Raw genomic sequence first — 18,703 nt, forward strand, 5'->3', positions numbered from 1 at the left:
GTTTTAACTCTTTTAAAATGGGTGTTGCCCTTTGTTTACCTATCTAGGAAAGGGGAGCTCCTTCCCATTTGTAGACCCCCATTTCTTTTCACCAGTCCAACTGGTTTATCTAAGGGAAGAGGTGTACACCCTTCTTCAGAAATCTGGGTTTCTATTCCTGGATCTTTTTTTGTGTTGAAAGATGGTGTTGTGACTCCTCAATCTTTCTGCCATGAACAAATTTCTTCAGGAAGAATATTTCAAAGTGGAGACTACCAACTCAGTCAGGAATGCAATAAACTTGTGACTGGGCTGTCTTCTTGCATCTTCGTGATGCATACTCTCACTTCCCCTGCCTGCAGGAAATACCTCGTAGGTTTTATGTGAGTCAGGGGATATTTCAGTTTTTATCTCTTCCGTTCAGCTTCACCAATGCCCCAAGAGCTTTGACCAGGATGATGTGGATAATGGTGGTTCGGTTGTGGCCATTACACCATTTTTTAATTTTGTACACATTTTTTAACGATTTGGACATAATGAACCAAAATCCTCATGAAGTAGACAGATGCAATTTGGCAGGCATTTTTGTATTCATATACAGTCAAACCCACTTATCTCGACCTCGGTTATCTCGACAACCCGCTTATGTCGAGCGTTTTGGTCCGGTCCCGAAAAAATTCTTCTTTGTTATGCTATTTTTTACCCGCTTATCTCGACCTCTGTTAAGTCGATAACCCGGTTATGTCGGGCATAAGTTTCGGTCCGAAGTAACATGTGGACCCGCTTAATTCGACGAAATGCAACTTTTTAACGTCAATCTCAGAGAAATTGTACAAGAAATAGTCAGCAAAAGCGATCGATTTTCAGGCACAATTTTGGTCCGTTATGGCAGTAGTCACATGTTTATTTCATATTCTTTCTATTTTTGGTTCGTAAGAGTAGCTTAATTGATTAGTTTATTAAGAATATATCATGTTCACTACATAAAATATTCAAGGATTCACAAAGACAAGAGTGTGTACAAATTACAATGTAACTTTATTTTACGAAAACGCAGAATCTTAGATGTCAGCTACATGTGTATTTTATCATTTCCCTTTTATTTCTTAAGGTACATTTCAGATATGAATTATGTTCCGAAGTACATGTATACAAGAAACAACAATCAAGGAGATACAAGTAATGAAATATTATGTACATGTACACATTAATAATCAATGTGCAGACGGAAAAGTGCTGATCGGCTGAATATTCAGGTCATGAAATTGCTCCATATGCACGTAATATCATGACGATTTATTGTATAGCATTTGATGACAAAATAGCCAAACATGTCAGCAATATTTTCAAAATATCTAGGAATTATAAACTGAACATAATGAAGTGGAAATACAAAAATATACGGTAAAATTACCTACACGTACATGTACAATAAACGCATACTATATATGAATAAAAAAATGAATACTTTTTTCATTTTGAATCTATACATCTATAAAACACACAAGTACATAAACATATCATAATGTGCACTACATTATTTTTGTAGAAAATATGAAGTAATATCAGTCTGCTTTTGTTTACTCCGGTGCTGATTTGTAACGAACGATTCAAAAGCACTTACGTTTTCATACATATGCTCGGCACCGTCGACACTTGCCACAAACAATTTCATTTTTTTAATGCATTCAGCCATTTCACTGTAGCTTGGGATAGTGATAGGCTGATCATCATCATCATCATCATCATCTTGCTTGCATGATTGTATCTGCTTCGTTGTCACCGATTGGATTATTTCCTCATCAGTAAGTTCACCATAGGCATTGGCATCATCATCCACGTGAACATAATTAGAAAATTCATCCCGAGCAATGCCTATGGAGTCCGCAATCTCATCAGCCATCGCTTCAAGACCTATTTCTGATTGAGGCTCTTTAATTTCTTGTGCAATTAAACACTGCTGGTGAAATTCTTCATCAGAAATTTCCGTATTTGATATCCTGCCGGTAAGTTCAAAGAATTAGTTTACTGCTCGCTACCGGATGTGTTTATTCACCACCCGCGCATCTATTTATTTGCCATCTGGAATCATAATTGATACAAACTCGCATTGATGCCTGCGGGGTAAGTAGTCTACTCAACATTAACTTGCTTTAATAAATACTCTTTGTAACCCATGCTAGCGAAAGGAGTGTCATTTGCACTCACAGTCAATGTACATGTACATGTACATGTATTTTCAAAAACATTTATTGATCTTTATCTGCGAGATACTGTCATATATTAACCTGGATATAATACAATCTTGGTTATTTTGCACCTAACACCGCGTTATGCGTGAATGGCGGGTGCCTGAAAGCAATCGGTGGATGTTTCTCTCTCACTCTCTCGTTTGTGATTTTCTTTGATCCATTTTTCAATCTGATAACATATTCAAACCTCTGAGTACAACCAAACATGATTTGTTTTTCAATATTCACATCAATTATAAAAATGCGTTGTGTGTTATCTGACATAAGTGATGCACACTACAGTAATGGATGCATACGCTACATGTGATATAAGGAGTTCATAGATATATTTTTTCTTTAATAAATTACTTATGATGATAAAAAAGGAATAAATGATAACAACACCAGGTTAGTTCATTTCATTTTATTATCAATTAAGCGTTTTGTTTATTTTATTGTAACATGCAGTGGGAGGGGATTCCAGTAAACACCAGCAAGAGACAGGAGTAATGCTCAAGGACATTTTTAAAATTACCGGTTTTTATGAACCCGGATATCTCGGGACCCGGTTATGTCGACGATTTTTTTACACCCCCGACGTAATCGAGATAACCGGGTTTGACTGTATAAATGACCTGCTTAGATTTCAGGTTGTTTTTGCAATTTATCAAGTATTTCACATTTCTGAACTTGTTTAATGTAACCTTATGTGATGAAGACCTACTTGTACAATTTTCGTGCCACTATAGCAGTTTTGCCAATTTTTTTTTTAAATTTCTGGACTTTTTTGAATTCAGTGAGCATATGTGACTCACACACACAGATCTAGTATTCATCAGAATTACTGAAGATAAAAAATTCTGTATTTGAGCATGAGATTGCATTTTATGTTGAAAAAATGGCAATAGTGGTTTAGGCCTTAATCATCATTAGACTTGTTAAAACTTTAACATGTTTTTTTGTTGTTGTTGGAATATATGTTTAAGAACATGGTCATATTTGGAGAATATTCAAGTGTTTTATTTTTACTTCATTATTATGCCTGTCATATTTCTATGCCATACCATGAGTATGGATGGAGTTTCTCAGGCACTGCAGTGGTTGCATTCATGTTATATGAACAAATTTCAAGTTCTGCTTAAAACGTTGCATTTTCAATATCAGGGATTTCAGTTGATTTTGATGCCTAATACTCCAGCTGCAAGTAGCAACACTTTCAGTACAGTGGGCTCCATAAGCAGTGCTAACCAGCTAAGTTCCAGTCCACAACCATCAGGCCTTGTTAGGGGTATGCCAGTAGCAGAACAAACAGTAAGTAGTAAAACCAACCAATAACAACATTAACCTGCTTAATTATGAGAGTTAGCATTTAGCCTAATTCGGTCTGATCAGAGAATGAGGAAGCGGAGGATTCTGCTCCATATAAATGTGTTTGTTTATTTAACTCTGGATCAAAAGCAGGGCCTCAAGTAGCAATTAGCGCCATTGTTTCCCATGAGATCAAGATACTTAGTATATGCGATAGAGCAGTAAATATTTTTTCTGTATCCCGAATTATGTATTGAATGTTTAGGAAGCTGTCAGTATTTTCCAGTGATGGAAATATCCATTAATGACAAATAATCTGAAAAAAATCTCTTCAGTTAATTTGCATCAATAGGAATCACATGAATTTAATTTATTTTCATGTAATTTGGATCAAAAACTAAGCAGTACAGGAAATATCTGACTGCACAAAGACATCTTACTTGCCGCTTGATTAAAGCTTGAGTCAGATGTATCTCTAACATTGTCAGCACTTGCACCTGCAAAATTATCACATGTCTATTGGCAATTAAATAAATTTTCTTCATTCTATGTTACAAAACTGGCTAATTTTTTGTTTGTTTATACCTTCTAGATAGAGTGTCATGTTAATTAAGCAAACACTAACGAATTGTCTTCCATCATGAAATTTGATTGTTACAACTGTACTAATGGAAGCAAAGTTCTGTGTTACAGACTCTAGATCAGTCTATACATGTGGCCATTTATTACACTTTTATCATGAACTGCAGTTAGAATATCAGATTTCGGATACGTTCATAAACACTTCAGTGTACTTTTATTGCTGCATTGAGTGTAAATTGGCTTACTTAAAGTGGAGGGATTGTAAAGTATTGCATACAAGTGCAATGTTATTCAAGCCCATATGTGATGTTACTACTACTATATCCAGTAAGTTCAATTTCTTAAAACATTTTTAAAAATGGCTGGCCATTTCCTGTACACCAGAGCAGTGTTATCACAAATTTACAATTACTATTTAAAATAATGTTTTTAAATTCTAATGTTTTCTTTCTTATCCTCTTGTCCTCATTATTTACATGTGGCACTATTAAGCTAAATTAATCCACTAAAATTCCTGCCATATTTATAACTGCTATTTAAAGACAAATTTGCTTTGAAATGTCATTGTAGTCTAAAATTAATATTAAATGCTTTCCCCCTTGAAGCAGACTAGTCAAATGCAAGATCAGACAAGTCAAATGCAGGATCAGGCAAGTCAAAATTTATGATCAGACAAGTCAGATGCAAGATCAGACAAGTACAATGCAAGATCTCTGTGAATCATTATTTAACACTGAGTGCCTGATAATACTAGTCTGTCTAGCACCTATATTGTACGAAAGAATGAACAGTTGCTATAACTGTTATTTGCAGAAATAAATTGGAGTCAGAACATTGAGAAACATGTCAAAGTATTAGGTCCACTGAACAATATTGAAATTAGGAAGATAATAGATTAATAAATTGATATTGCTTTTGTACTGTAAAATATAGACTTACTCTCACTGTTTCCCAAATTGCAGGAGAAGTACTACCTTAGCATTGGTAGGATATTTCATCAGGTATCCCTTGTAAACAGAACCATCACTGTGACACGCTTCAGACCCAGGTAAGCTTCAGTTTACATGACATGATTGTTTTGCAAAATTATTGAAATGACCTCCCCAGCAAAATAAATGTGTTCTTTTAGTCATGCTTTTATAATTCCACACCATTCTTTTCTCTGTCATTCCAAACAGTAAAGGCTCAAATAATGTTTCAGGGCTGTTCCATTTAAACATATATATAGGAAAGGCAGTTTGTTAGCTCTACTGGTCATAGACCTAAAAACATATGGAATGGCTTGTTCATTGTCTGAAGTCCATATGTCCACTTGCACAAGTTTATTATTGCTACACCTTGCAAACTATTTGGAGAATTGCCATGAAACTTTTCATGCATTTTCATCACAAAGCCTATTTGGTCCTTTTTGAAAATGGTGCTGCTCAAACATCCAATATAGCAACCACAGCAGCCATCTTAAAAACCTTGTTATTACTACTCATCCTGAAGGGATGCTCATATCAACATATCGTTTTTACTAAAAGACTTCTTATGATACCTAGTTGGTTCTAAATGAAAATGTTGCTGATCTGATGTCCAGTATGGCCACAACAGCAGCCATACTGAAAATCCTGTTATCGCTGAACCATTAGAATAAAAGGTCATATCAACATTTGATTTTCACCCAAAGACTTAGATGGGCCAAAATGAAAATAGTTCTACATGGATATCTAGTATGGCCACCACAGCAGCCATTTTGAAAAATTTGTTATTGCTACTTCTTCTGAATGGGTTGTCATATCAATATTGGGTTTTCACTTAAAGACTGTTTATGATGTCAAGTTGGTTCTAAATGAAAACCTTGATGATTTGTAATCCAATATGACTACCATGGCAGCCATCTTGAAAAATATTGTTATTGATAATCCACCTGAATTTAAAGTCATCTTAACATATTAGCACTGAGTTTCACCAAAAGACTTCTTATGACATCTAGTTGTTACTAAATAAAGATGGTGCTGATCAGACATTCAGTATGGCTACCACAGCAGACAGCTGGAAGATCTTGTTTTTGCTGCTTCTCCGGAACAGAAAACCATATCAGCATGGTGTTTTTACTGTAAGATTTCATCTAGTGCCTAGTTTGTCTTAAATAAATCTTATACTGATCTGATATCTAATATGACAGCCACAGCTGCCATCTTGGGCTATTCTGATGGTAGAATTTGAACCCACATGTTTCTGGCAGCAAGACAGCATGCTAACCACTAAGCCTCTGATTCCATTATTCTATATCCCCAAGCTTTAAGGCATGTCAGCGCAATGCTGGCTATATGATGCTGATTAAGAGTAATCAAAGGAAATGTAAATATAAAGAATTGCTAAAAAAACATGTTGGAAGATAAGGCCTTTCCAAAAACATAAACATTAAGTACTAAAAGATAAATGGTATAGATGATCCATAAAATCTAAAAGTAAATTAGAAATATCTCTTGGACAGTAAATGGATGATATGGAGATCATCTATTTGGTACAGTGGACAAAACACTTTGTGACAACATCGCACAGAACTGATATAGAAATTGTTCTTTTTTGTGTGTGTTGTACTTCTATCACATTATATGCTATATTCTGCAAAGGAATTAGGAGTTAAGTGCCTTAAGTACTCACTGAAGCAGCAGACACATGTTGACATCTGGGCAAACATCAAACCTGCAACCCTTGGATAATGAGTCTGACACTGTACCATTTTAGCCATTTCTTATAGTTATCCTTTTAATATTTTATAAGATTCAAGATCTATAATTAATATTGAGCTACAAAATTAGCTGTAGTAACACTTACCGTATTTACCGCATATGTTGGGACACGATAAAATAATTATTTTTTTTCCAGTCCCAGAACTTAAGGTGAAACATTTTTTCATTTTAGTCATATGTCCCAAGACTTAAGAAATGAAATAAATTTGTATTGCATTTGTGCTTGCCCCCCCTGCACGTTGCAATAAAATAGATAAATAAAATGCTTAATTGATAATAAAAAGAAAGAAACTAACCTTGTGTTGTTATCATTTATTCCTTTTTTCAACATGAGCATTAAAGAATAAAATATTTCCATGAAATCCGTATAAGTGACGTAGGCTTCCATACTGTAGCGTATATCAATTATGTCCGATACTACACACCACGTAGTTCATTAACAAAATAATTGAGAAACAATTGTGTGTAGTTGTGCTCGAAGGTTTGAACATGTTATCCAACTGAAAACTGGAGCCAACAAAATTGCAAACAAGAGGGAAATAGTCAACCGATATCTTGAAGATGACATACACGCATGACACGGTGTTGGGTGGAAAATAATCAAGATTGAATTATATCCAGGTCTAATGTATGACAGTATGTGGCAAATAAAAATCATTTGAAAACACATTCACTTGAGTGCAAGTGACAATCTTTTCACCAGCTCGGGTTACAAAATTATCCTTATTATTTACCCGCAGACATCAATGCTCCTTTGTATTAATTGTAACCACATATGTCAAGCACGTAGAAGCCCTGGTGGTGAATAAACACGACTGGCAGCAAGCATTTAACTCCTTCTTTGAACCTACCGACATGACATCAAAGACAAAAGGTTATTTTTATTGCAAAGCAAGCCGATCTCAGAAGCGATTTTCGTTACTTTTTTTTGTAAAGAATATCAATACAAATGTTATTTTATTGCAAAGCAAGCTGACATCGGAAGCTGACTACGGATTCTGTGAAGTGAGCTGATTTTTTTGTTGTTAATATACAAAGACGGCCGAGATGCGGAAGTAAACTTGGGTTCATTTTCAACTGTATTCACAGGAAAATAAATTGAAACAATGGAACAGATTTTAAAGTGACATAATATAGTGCTTTGTGCACAGATGTCTATGTCCCAGCAATATTTGGAGAAAATAAAATCATGTGATGAATTCATGAAGGCCAGAAGAGAAACAAATGAGAGGGAAATAATCAACTGATATATTGAAGACAACTGCCATTCATGCATGGCATGGTGTTAGGTGCAGAATAGCCAAGATTAATTTATATCCAGGTCTACTGTATGACAGTATCTCGCAAATAAAAATCATTACTTGAAAACACATTCACTTGAGTGCAAGTGACAATCTTTTCACCAGCTTGGGTTACAAAAGTATCCTTACTATTTACCCATAGACATCAATGCTCCTTTGTATTAAGTATTACTACAGATGCCAAGCACATAGAAGCCCTGGTGGTAAATAAACACAACTGGCAGCCAGCAGTAAACTTCTTCTTTGAACTTACTGACAGGACATAAAAGACTAAGGTTATTTTTATTACAAAGCAAGCCAACGTCGGAAGCCGACTTTGGACTGTGAAGCTGAATTTTTTTTAAAGGATATCAATACAATGCTTATTTTATTGCAAAGCAAGCTGACCTCGGAAGCCGACTATGGATTCTTTTAAGTGTGCCGATTTTTTATTTTTTAGCTTTGAATATACTAAGACGGTCGAGATATGGAAGCTAATTTTGGTTCCTTTTCACCACTATTCACAAAAATTTTGAAAATAAAGTGAAATACTGGAACGGTTTTTAAAGTTACACAATGTAGTGCTTCGTGCGCGATCATCCAGAAGATTTGGAGAAAATAAAGTCACGTGATGAATTCGTGAAGGCCAGAAGAGAAAAGGGTCATTTCGCTGACAATATGACCATTAACATGGATGAAACTCTAGTGTACTTTGATCGCATTCCTGGATGGACTGACGATAAGATGGGCATCAAAAGTGTGAGAATTAGCAAGACTAGTTTCCGCTTCAGGTGGTGTGTTGCCTCTAACAATTTTTCACGATATGAGAACGCTTAAAAAAAATATTCATGTACCAAAAGAATAGATCGTACGTGTGTAGGAGAAGGGTTGTGTTGATGAGATGCTGCTGCAGTGGATTAAAGAGTTTTATCTAAGTACAAAGTTTTATATTTTTTAAAATAAAATTTCAGCTGGAGTGCAATTTCCGACATGTAATTTTCGAATGGGTTAAAAGGTGTCCCACAACTTACGACTCAAAAGAAACAATGTGTCCCAGAACATACAGTGCACATAAAAATTACTTTTAAAATTAATTTATTGTATCCCAACAAATACAGTGTCCCAACATATACAGTAAATACAGTATTCAGTAAATTTATTTACAGGCCACAAGCCAAAACTTAAGTTACATACAGCATAAATAATTGATGAAACTAAATAAACAAAAGGATTAACCAATGTGCTAAGGTGAATAGATAACAATAACTGGCTGGTATGCTTGGCTTTTGTGTGGGTTTTAATTTAATTTTAATAGCAGCAGCAAAGGATACAGACATTATCAATTACTGTACAATGAACTTATCCAGAAAATGCAAATAATTTAATAAGAGAAAAGACAAAGACTTTATTCACCCTGGTCATTACATATTGTAACTCCAGAGACAAACAATTTAAGGCAGTACCTGTCATGCTACATTGAAATCAGGGTGAGAAGATTTCTCATGATGCCATTATTTGCACTGTGCTAGTTTTTATGACACATAAACAAACAATACATACATTTGAAATATGTGCAATCCATGATTGCTAATCAATTAATGATGCAATGGTTATTGTTAATAGGGATTTTGATGACCACGACAATGCTGTAGTGGTGTGACTAGTACACAAGACTGGTTTACTGTCTGCTGTATGTAGATTTTTCTTGTAAATGAAAAGAATCCAGTAACCAGACTCAGCTTATTTCCAATAATTTTTTCACGCCTTAATTTCGAACAGTTTGCATTTCACCTGTAGACTTTTCTAGCAGTCTTGGTTACAAAAGATTATATCATTGTCTGTATTGTTTAAATCTGGTTTTGCAATAGTATCGTTCATTACAGGGCTGTGAAAACAATCATTGCCACTAGTTGTGTTTAGCATGTGTTCACTTGTAACACCACATTTATATAGTATAATCAATGTTTTTAGTTGTAAATGACAGGTGGTCACTTATAAGAGGTCCTTCAAATCAAGTTTTACTGTAAAATAGTTTGCTTTAAATAAAAGGTTTTAACTTAAGCTCTAAGGACACATTTTATGGTGTCTTTTAGTAATCAGATGTAAGATGGTGAATGAGATGCTTAAACATTTTGACCTCAAATTTGTTTGCATTTCTAAATCTATTCTTCAGTGTCATGATTCTTGTAACTTAAATTTCTGCCACCCAGTTTCAACAGAGTTTAATTTTTCACATTTGTCCTTCAAATATGTTCCCAATCACATTATGTTTGGAATATTAGCCTGCTACCTCACAAATCTAGCCCTATTAAAAGACAAAAATTGTCTTATCCTATGTCAGCTAGACAAGGGGCAGTAACTCTTGCCCATTACCTTCCCTTGATGGTATCACGGTACCAATTGTTTTTCCATATACCTCAATGCTAATGTTTTGTGAAATAAATATACTTTCTGTCCTACTTGGGCATGCATGTCACACGCTGTCATATAGAACAATGCTAGATTGTCAATTTGACAATGACATAACCAGGTACTCCATTGCATTTAAGAGAGATAACTCTACTGGAACTAGACAGGGGTAAGAGTTATCTAGTCACAACAAGCACATTTTCAGTCATGTGTACCATATTTTAAAAAAATCATAAAAAATACAAAATATGATCTAGATAGAAATTAACACAAACTCACATGTTGCCAAGAGGCTCAACTTTTTTTTAAGCCAAACAGAAAGTACAAGTCTTACATAATGCACCAATCACAGCTAGTTTTGTTCTTTAATTCTGAATACAATGTTCCATACACCTTAAGCTCCGCCCACCTGGACTTGCGCAATTGGTACCGTTATACCTATAGCAAACCTTAATTTTTCCAATAATCTGTGAAATAGTTCGGGACTGTATAAGTAACAAATATACTTAGTCTCACTTGTGAAAAACAATTTGATGAGGTACTAACCTATGTCTTATATGAATGTGTATAGAAATGTCATTGAGCTGTTTGAACTATTGTTTTCATACTTTTGCTTCACCATCAAAATCATCTTTTGAAATAAAATGAATTCTTTCAACTATGAGTTGTATCTTATTCATATCAGCAATTATTGAACTTCACATAGGTGATATGGGATAAATCACATTATATCATATTATGTAATAACTAGGTCAAAGGTCAATGTACCAAATAGTATGCACCTGTCCTACTTCAAAATGTACAATTCACCTAAAAGAAAGGAATTTATATTTGTTTGGTAGGTGCAGAACTTAACATCAGAGACAGGTGGACATGACCCAATCTTATTATAAAGTATAAGCTTTGACCACTTTACACTATCTACAGATACAAGAGGTCACTAACCACCAGTCCTCACACAAAGGTCCACCTACCCATCCTCTTTGTAACACAAATAGTAAGCTTTCCTCCTTTGTAATGTGAATAAAATTGTTTCAATAAGCCAGTCAGTCACCAAATATAGTAAATCGCAGCTTCTAAGTGGTTATGTTTGGATTGGGAGGTGAAATTAGGGGAATAAAATACAGAAAAATGCCAAATATAAACACTAAGTATAGCACATCAAATGGAGTTAAAAACAGGAGGAAAGTGTTTATCTAAAAGGGAGAGGTAGCTTATGATAAAGGAATTAAAGGTGGCAAAATCAGCAATGCGAAAAATGAGAAGTGAAAGTTTGATGACCTTACCTTGGACAAATATATGGGGCAGGGCCCAACAGGTCCAAGGACAGCCCAAAGGCAACTGTGCTATAACATCCCTTACAGGACCCAAATTTCAAGTGAAGTTGTGTTCATTTCCATCTAATATAAAAGGGTGAATAATTTAGATAATATAGATACATATAAAGTATATTTCTTCTACATAAGAATTTAATAATAATTGTCATAAGATAGAGAGAAACTTATCTCAGAGCCAAGCAGAACATACCTTATCAGTTTTTAAACTTGTAAACTTTACTGTGAGAAATTATCAAATTGCTTCTACTTACATTTGCATCAAGATTGAGGGCTAATATAATACTTCACAAATCTTCTCTTTATTTTCATAATCAGTCACTGAAAATGTGAGATTTTATTTCCTTGAAATGTTATGACTGGTGTAAGGGAGATAACTGAATGATATACATAAGGTGTGGTAACCTTGAATACATTATCCATGTAATATAGATGAGTTCATCAACAACCTGTATTAACTTCATTGCAATTAAATTATCTCAAAATACATTACTGACAAAGTGAGAACCTAACATTTAGACTCTTATGTTTAGTGGAGACCTCAAGAGTCATGTAATTTTAATTTCTAAGATGACGCAGCTCTTTCATATCACATAGTTCATATTTTCTACAATGCCGGCATGTAGAGTGCAGCCTTCCATAACCATGCAGATATCATCTCATGCCAATTTGGATTCTTGCGATGGGATGCAAAGTTTCAAGAACAGTGTGGATTTGAATGGAATGAATACGCACTGTGTGAATAAAATGGTTATCATTCTGTAATGTTGGACCAAACATGGAAATTCCACAGGAGCAGCTTGACAGAAAGAAATAGGATTAATTGAAAGTCAATAGTAGATTATAATTGGGCTTATACAAGTGCCAATGGGAAATGCTGACTTAAGGAAACTGTTCTTGTTTGTTGGTATTCACTGCTACTTCAACAAAAGGGAATGCAAGAGAACTGAACTAACTACATGAACAATTTCAAAGCAGGAGAGTGTAAAAAAAAAAGGGACAATTAGAGCAGGACAATTCAAATCAAAATGGGAAGGAATACCAAATCCTTAATAAATTACCTAAAAATTACTCATGCCAGAACATCCCACATGGTACAAGTGATCTATCTACAAGTGTACTTAGAATGTTCTCTATCCTGGTTTATGGCATGCCTTACAAGAACAAGATAGTTGTTTTTGTACACATGATTTTTCATCTTTTGCAGGTACAATAGCCAATATTTGGCCAAAATCAACTATATTATGTTTACATAACTTATTTTGTTGCATGCATTCCAATCTAGGAGGTAACGGCACATACATAAAGGCATCAGGTAACACAAGTCTATATCTATCATAGCTATAGTTATCAAAAGTCCCCATCCAAAGCCATCTTGTGCTATTTTCTAAAGATTTCATACATTTTATTCTTAAAGAACTTTCAATATTTGACCAAAAGTGTTCAGCATACATTTGTTTTCCTACATCAAACTAGTATAGTTCATAAATGCCGCCCACATGTATGCGTTTCTATGGAAACACTGTGAGGCTATTCTTTCCTTTAGGTATCACGGTACCAATTGTTTTTCCATATACCTCAATGCTAATGTTTTGTGAAATAAATATACTTTCTGTCCTACTTGGGCATGCATGTCACACGCTGTCATATAGAACAATGCTAGATTGTCAATTTGACAATGACATAACCAGGTACTCCATTGCATTTAAGAGAGATAACTCTACTGGAACTAGACAGGGGTAAGAGTTATCTAGTCACAACAAGCACATTTTCAGTCATGTGTACCATATTTTAAAAAAATCATAAAAAATACAAAATATGATCTAGATAGAAATTAACACAAACTCACATGTTGCCAAGAGGCTCAACTTTTTTTTAAGCCAAACAGAAAGTACAAGTCTTACATAATGCACCAATCACAGCTAGTTTTGTTCTTTAATTCTGAATACAATGTTCCATACACCTTAAGCTCCGCCCACCTGGACTTGCGCAATTGGTACCGTTATACCTGATACCACAATGGGTCACTAGTTTTTACTTCACTACTATACTGAGCAAATGTTGTACAGTTCATAAACCAGCAATCAGGCCATTTTTGAGTTCATCTAGGCCCATCTAATATTCCTTTTTGGATCTATTGTGAGGATTTATCAATCTACTGTTTTTCTACTTATTTTACAATTTTGGCAAAATTTGAGTGATTATGTCACCTTTCGGAACTTTGTCTTTTAAGACCCCCATCCTACTACGCTGTTGATGATCTTCTACAAAGTCATTATGAGTTAGTGTGAATTTGTCTTTTTGTTTTGGTTTACTCCATCTGTTACAGAGCTCTTATTAGAGAAATTCGAAAGTGCCTCTTGATAGTTTTTGCTTGGTTTATTTTTATTTCATGCTGTTTTGATAGACATTTGGTTTAATTTAAACTAAGTATTGTGCAAAAGTTCATAACAGGATCATAGGTTTCAGATATGACACTTTCACTTCTTTGTTAGTTATGACAATAATTTAGCAGCTTAATAGTTTCAAATACATTACTAGTGTTTGCTTTGATTTTTATTTTCTTGATCATATGTTAAGAGTCACAGGTCAGGTGAATACAGGCTGTGTTGCTTATGTAGTTTTGAGAACGGGTTATGGTTCACTTGGGGGAATTAAGCCATTCTTCACTAGAATGATACCCAAGGTAGAGGTCTGATGCTCAGCATCCCCTCCTCCTATTATTTATTCTCCTAACGTAATGAGATTGGGGAACATATATGAAGGAGAAAACACATTTTTAGGTAAATTATGTTTCTCTGAGAATACTTACCCAGCCACATTACTTCAAAACCCTCCCAACCACCCTGCCATATGAGCATCCTCATTAGTATCACGCTCTGCTAAAAACTAGCAGCACCTAGTGGCTAGCGGTGCCAAGGGGCAGTAATGGGTAAGAGTTACAGCCCTTTGTCTATTTGAAATTGGATAAGATGATTTTCATCTCTTAGTAGGGATGATTTATGAGTTAGCAGGCTAATATTCCTAACATAATGTGATTGGGTCAGTATTCTTGGAAAAGCATAATTTGCATAAAAATTTGCTTTTTAAAAAATGGTATTTTATTTATATTACAGACACCCCAATCCCCAGATGTGTTACAGTTACAGATACCGTTTCCAGGCCCCAGACTCGTACAGTTATGACAGCTCATGGAGCGAGTTCCGTAACGAGAAGCTTGAGAACTACAATTGGAACTACTTGGACCAGTACATCTGTACAAGAGGGGAGGGAGAATATGGACTGCTGGAGGTAATCATAGCTTGTTTGGGTTTTCTTTTGTTTTTGTTACATCAGCGACACTTAATTTTATAGTCCATCCCAGTTTTCCATTGCTAAAGTTAACAATGTATTATACAGGTAAAGCAACCATTTCTGCTACACAAAGGACTTTCTTTGATGGGATGAATTGCTTCAAAGGATATATATATATATATATATATATATATATATATATATATATATATATATATATATATATATATATATACTGGACAAAATTGGCCTTTCCCTTGAGTTTCCTTGTTGGGATGGATTGCTTAATACAGTTTCAGATGTCAAAGTTTTTGATGATAGATGTAACTACCAAGTTGCTTCTCAAAATTCCAGAGTTACAAGAAAACTAAGTTGTCATGTATTTGTAAGTAAGCCTGCAGATTTTGTATTAAATACTACTAGCAAATATTTACTTAAACTTGAGACCATACAAGAACATTTTCAGAGGAAATAAAGTTGATTTGAAATTGCACAGTATATGCATGCTTCTTCTCTTTTTCAGTCCTTAAAATTTTGGAGAAGTAGATTCTTTCTCTTACCATGCAACAATGCAGGCACAAAGAAGATCATCGAGGGGAAATGTCCTAGGTAAGGGTTGGTGATGCTCTTAAATTAAAAGAAAAAGGTATGCAGGTTTTATGCTACATATGACCTGATGTTTGTTTTTTTTTGTATTGATATAAATACATGAATTAAAAGTTTCTTTTGCATATCACTTGTGTGGATCAAGATACAATGATAAAATTCTAATTCATCCAAGTACATAACCTACTTTTGTCGCATGTATTGTTTCAGTAATTTATGTTATATCATTTCTCCGTATAATCCTTCTAATATGGGGTATTATGTGACCACATTATTTGTTTAGGCAGGTAGGCAGGTGGAAGCCCATTTTTTGTTTTTACTTAACATATACAATATACATTCACTTATAAGAGGAGTCCATCTCCAAACTGCATAAACCCATATCTGTTGTCACAACGCACCGGTAGATCTGGGTTTGTGCAGCTTGTTAGGAGTAATCACTAGAACAAACAGTATAGACCTTAATCTGCAGGCACAAATGCTATGGTGGAGATGATCTTTGCAGTATGACTTATAGGTGAGTGTATATGGTAAAACTGTACAATCAAGTGTATACTTGCAAATAAGCATTACATCACTGGTTTTATGGTATTTTCCTAGCAAAATTAAGTGTATCAGACCAATAGATTAGTATTATATTATAAACAAATTGACCAAGCATATAATTTTTTTTGAATGCATTGAAATTGTGTAAAACAAATTAATTTTAATGATTTAGTCCAAAGCATCTAGGTTATAGCTCTTGCAGTAAGCACAGCCCATTTTTTATGATGGTACATTCATTCAATATAAACAATGTTAAAGGGACAAGTTCCGGATGTTTGGTGCATGTTTTATTGTACTTGATCACTGTCAGAATTGTCATTCAGACTGAGATAAATCACTCACGCCCTGAATTAGACTTAGTCACAAAGCTGTTTGATTCATTCTGAAAGACTTGACTAATATCTTGATGATAACGACTCATTCTGGTATGGTAAGTTTTTGGTTTGCATTTTTGGGGGAATACCCATTGAATTTTAAAAAACTTACTTAGTTCCAAACCGTGGATTAAATTATCCATTTGATTGCATTATTATCTAGAGCTCTGGTGTGTAAGTAAGGATAAAGGAAACACAAAATTTACTCGTCTGGAGATTGGTCTGTGTCTTATTGAGTGATGAGTGACTGTCTGTTTACTTTGTTTTAATTCTGTCTTTTTTGTCTTATCTTTATTTCCTTTAAGGCAATCACCATGTAATGTTATGTATGATTAACTTTGGTCAGTTGAGTTGAAATATTGAAACTTTATACACTTTGCTGTCAATAAGCACATTTTCAAGTTAAAACTTTCTCAGCTTTAAAATACAAATGTATGCCATATATGCTCTCGTATAAGTCAGATCAGCTGCAGACTGTAAGACCCAGATCAGCTGTCACATAATGTGCCAACGGACCATGGCCTATGCAGTTTGTAAGGAGTAATTAGTAGAACAAACAAGAGATCAGGGTCTGTGTTGTTTGTAGTTTGGCTCATTTTTCATGTCATTATATACAGTACACATATTATCCAGGTACTATTGGAAAGATTTCAATGGAATTTTTAATGTGTCTGAGCTCAAGGAAGCAAACACAGAGTTCTTTGGCCTTTGTAGTTCTTTTTTCACGTAATAATTAAAAGGTTGTTTGACAGTTTCAGTGAAATATTAATCATTTTAGCTAAAGGTTCTCGTGAATAGATTGACAGAGGCATTAGGTGGAAGGTGAAGTTTACAATGACTGTAGTTAGAGTTTGACTTGGCATGTCATTATTAGCTCATCTGTCATTTGAACTTTTTGGTATTGTCTGTGTCTGTCATGTAGGATCCATCATCTGTCTGTCAGTAATTATTTGTTACTACTCTGGAAGTCATATGATATTTCTGAATTTGAACAGACTTCTAATTTGGGCTCAAATCATGAAGATTTTGGACAAGTTTGATAACTTTTGAAATCCATTCATATTAATTAGGTGATCTTTATATCTGTTTGCCTTAGATTGTTACCATTCTATAGTCCATATTTCTGATCCTATTTTGATCCGACTTGGAATATCAGCATGCATCATAAAGATCTCATACTAGTTAAATAATGAGCGAAATTCATACATGTTAACAAGGTGATCTCATATCAGATTGGCAGATCTTGCTATCATTCTGGGAGTTGCATTTCTGTTCCAGTTTTAATTCAGCTTGGAATGTGGCCTTTTGTATTCAAGATCTCGGTCAAGTTCAGTAATGAGCAAGATCCACACATCGTAATTATGTAAACTTGCTACAGTGGCTTAGCTAGTTACCACTGTAGAGACTGTATTTTGGATCCAGATTTGGTCAAACATGGTAAATATAATTTGAATCATCAAGATATTGGATAAGTACAGTTATGAGTGACATCTTCACATAATATTGATTTGATTTTGCATTTTATTGGCTGGGCTTAACAGCACTGTAATGACTATTTCTGGTAAGATTTTTATCAGATGTAAATAAGTTTATACCATCAAGATATTGAATTGAGTTTATTACTAATAGGATCTGCACATATTATGAGGTACTCTTGTGTCTCATTCGGCATTTTGCCACAGAAGATATATTTTTTTAAAAACCAGATTTTAATTAGATTTGATAAATAGGCTAGTATCGTCAAGATGTTGGATGAGTTTTCAATATGACCTTGATGTAGGCATATTTAAGAGGTGAGCGTACTTGTGAATGGCTGAGTTTTTACCACACTAGAGACTGTACTTTTGATAGGATTTTGATGAAACTTGGTAAGTTGGCTTATATCATCATCATCTCAGTTGGGAATATGATTATGAACAAAATCCAGACGTATTAATGACTTGATCTTACATAAAATTGGCTTGGTTTGTTGACACTTTAACTACTATGTTTCTTATAAGATTTTGATCAAACCTGTTA

At 34.5% G+C, this 18,703-nt stretch overlaps 1 protein-coding gene across 3 annotated transcripts in view; it reads left to right on the plus strand.

Annotated features, from left to right (window-relative positions):
* LOC149785046 (GATOR complex protein Iml1-like) overlaps nucleotides 1-18,703 on the plus strand; it is a 219,312-nt gene that overhangs the window by 143,855 nt on the left and 56,754 nt on the right. For all 3 annotated transcript variants that reach the window (XM_089978764.1, XM_089978765.1, XM_089978767.1), the window contains 4 exons: nucleotides 3,375-3,521; nucleotides 5,063-5,148; nucleotides 14,981-15,155; nucleotides 15,682-15,767. In XM_089978764.1, coding sequence (XP_089834890.1) covers nucleotides 3,375-3,521; nucleotides 5,063-5,148; nucleotides 14,981-15,155; nucleotides 15,682-15,767 — 494 coding nt within the window. The remainder of the gene's footprint in view (nucleotides 1-3,374; nucleotides 3,522-5,062; nucleotides 5,149-14,980; nucleotides 15,156-15,681; nucleotides 15,768-18,703) is intronic.

Source organism: Sinohyriopsis cumingii, chromosome 13, assembly GCF_028554795.1.
Source record: "Sinohyriopsis cumingii isolate HCF-2022 chromosome 13, ASM2855479v2, whole genome shotgun sequence".
Classification (NCBI taxonomy): domain Eukaryota; kingdom Metazoa; phylum Mollusca; class Bivalvia; order Unionida; family Unionidae; genus Sinohyriopsis; species Sinohyriopsis cumingii.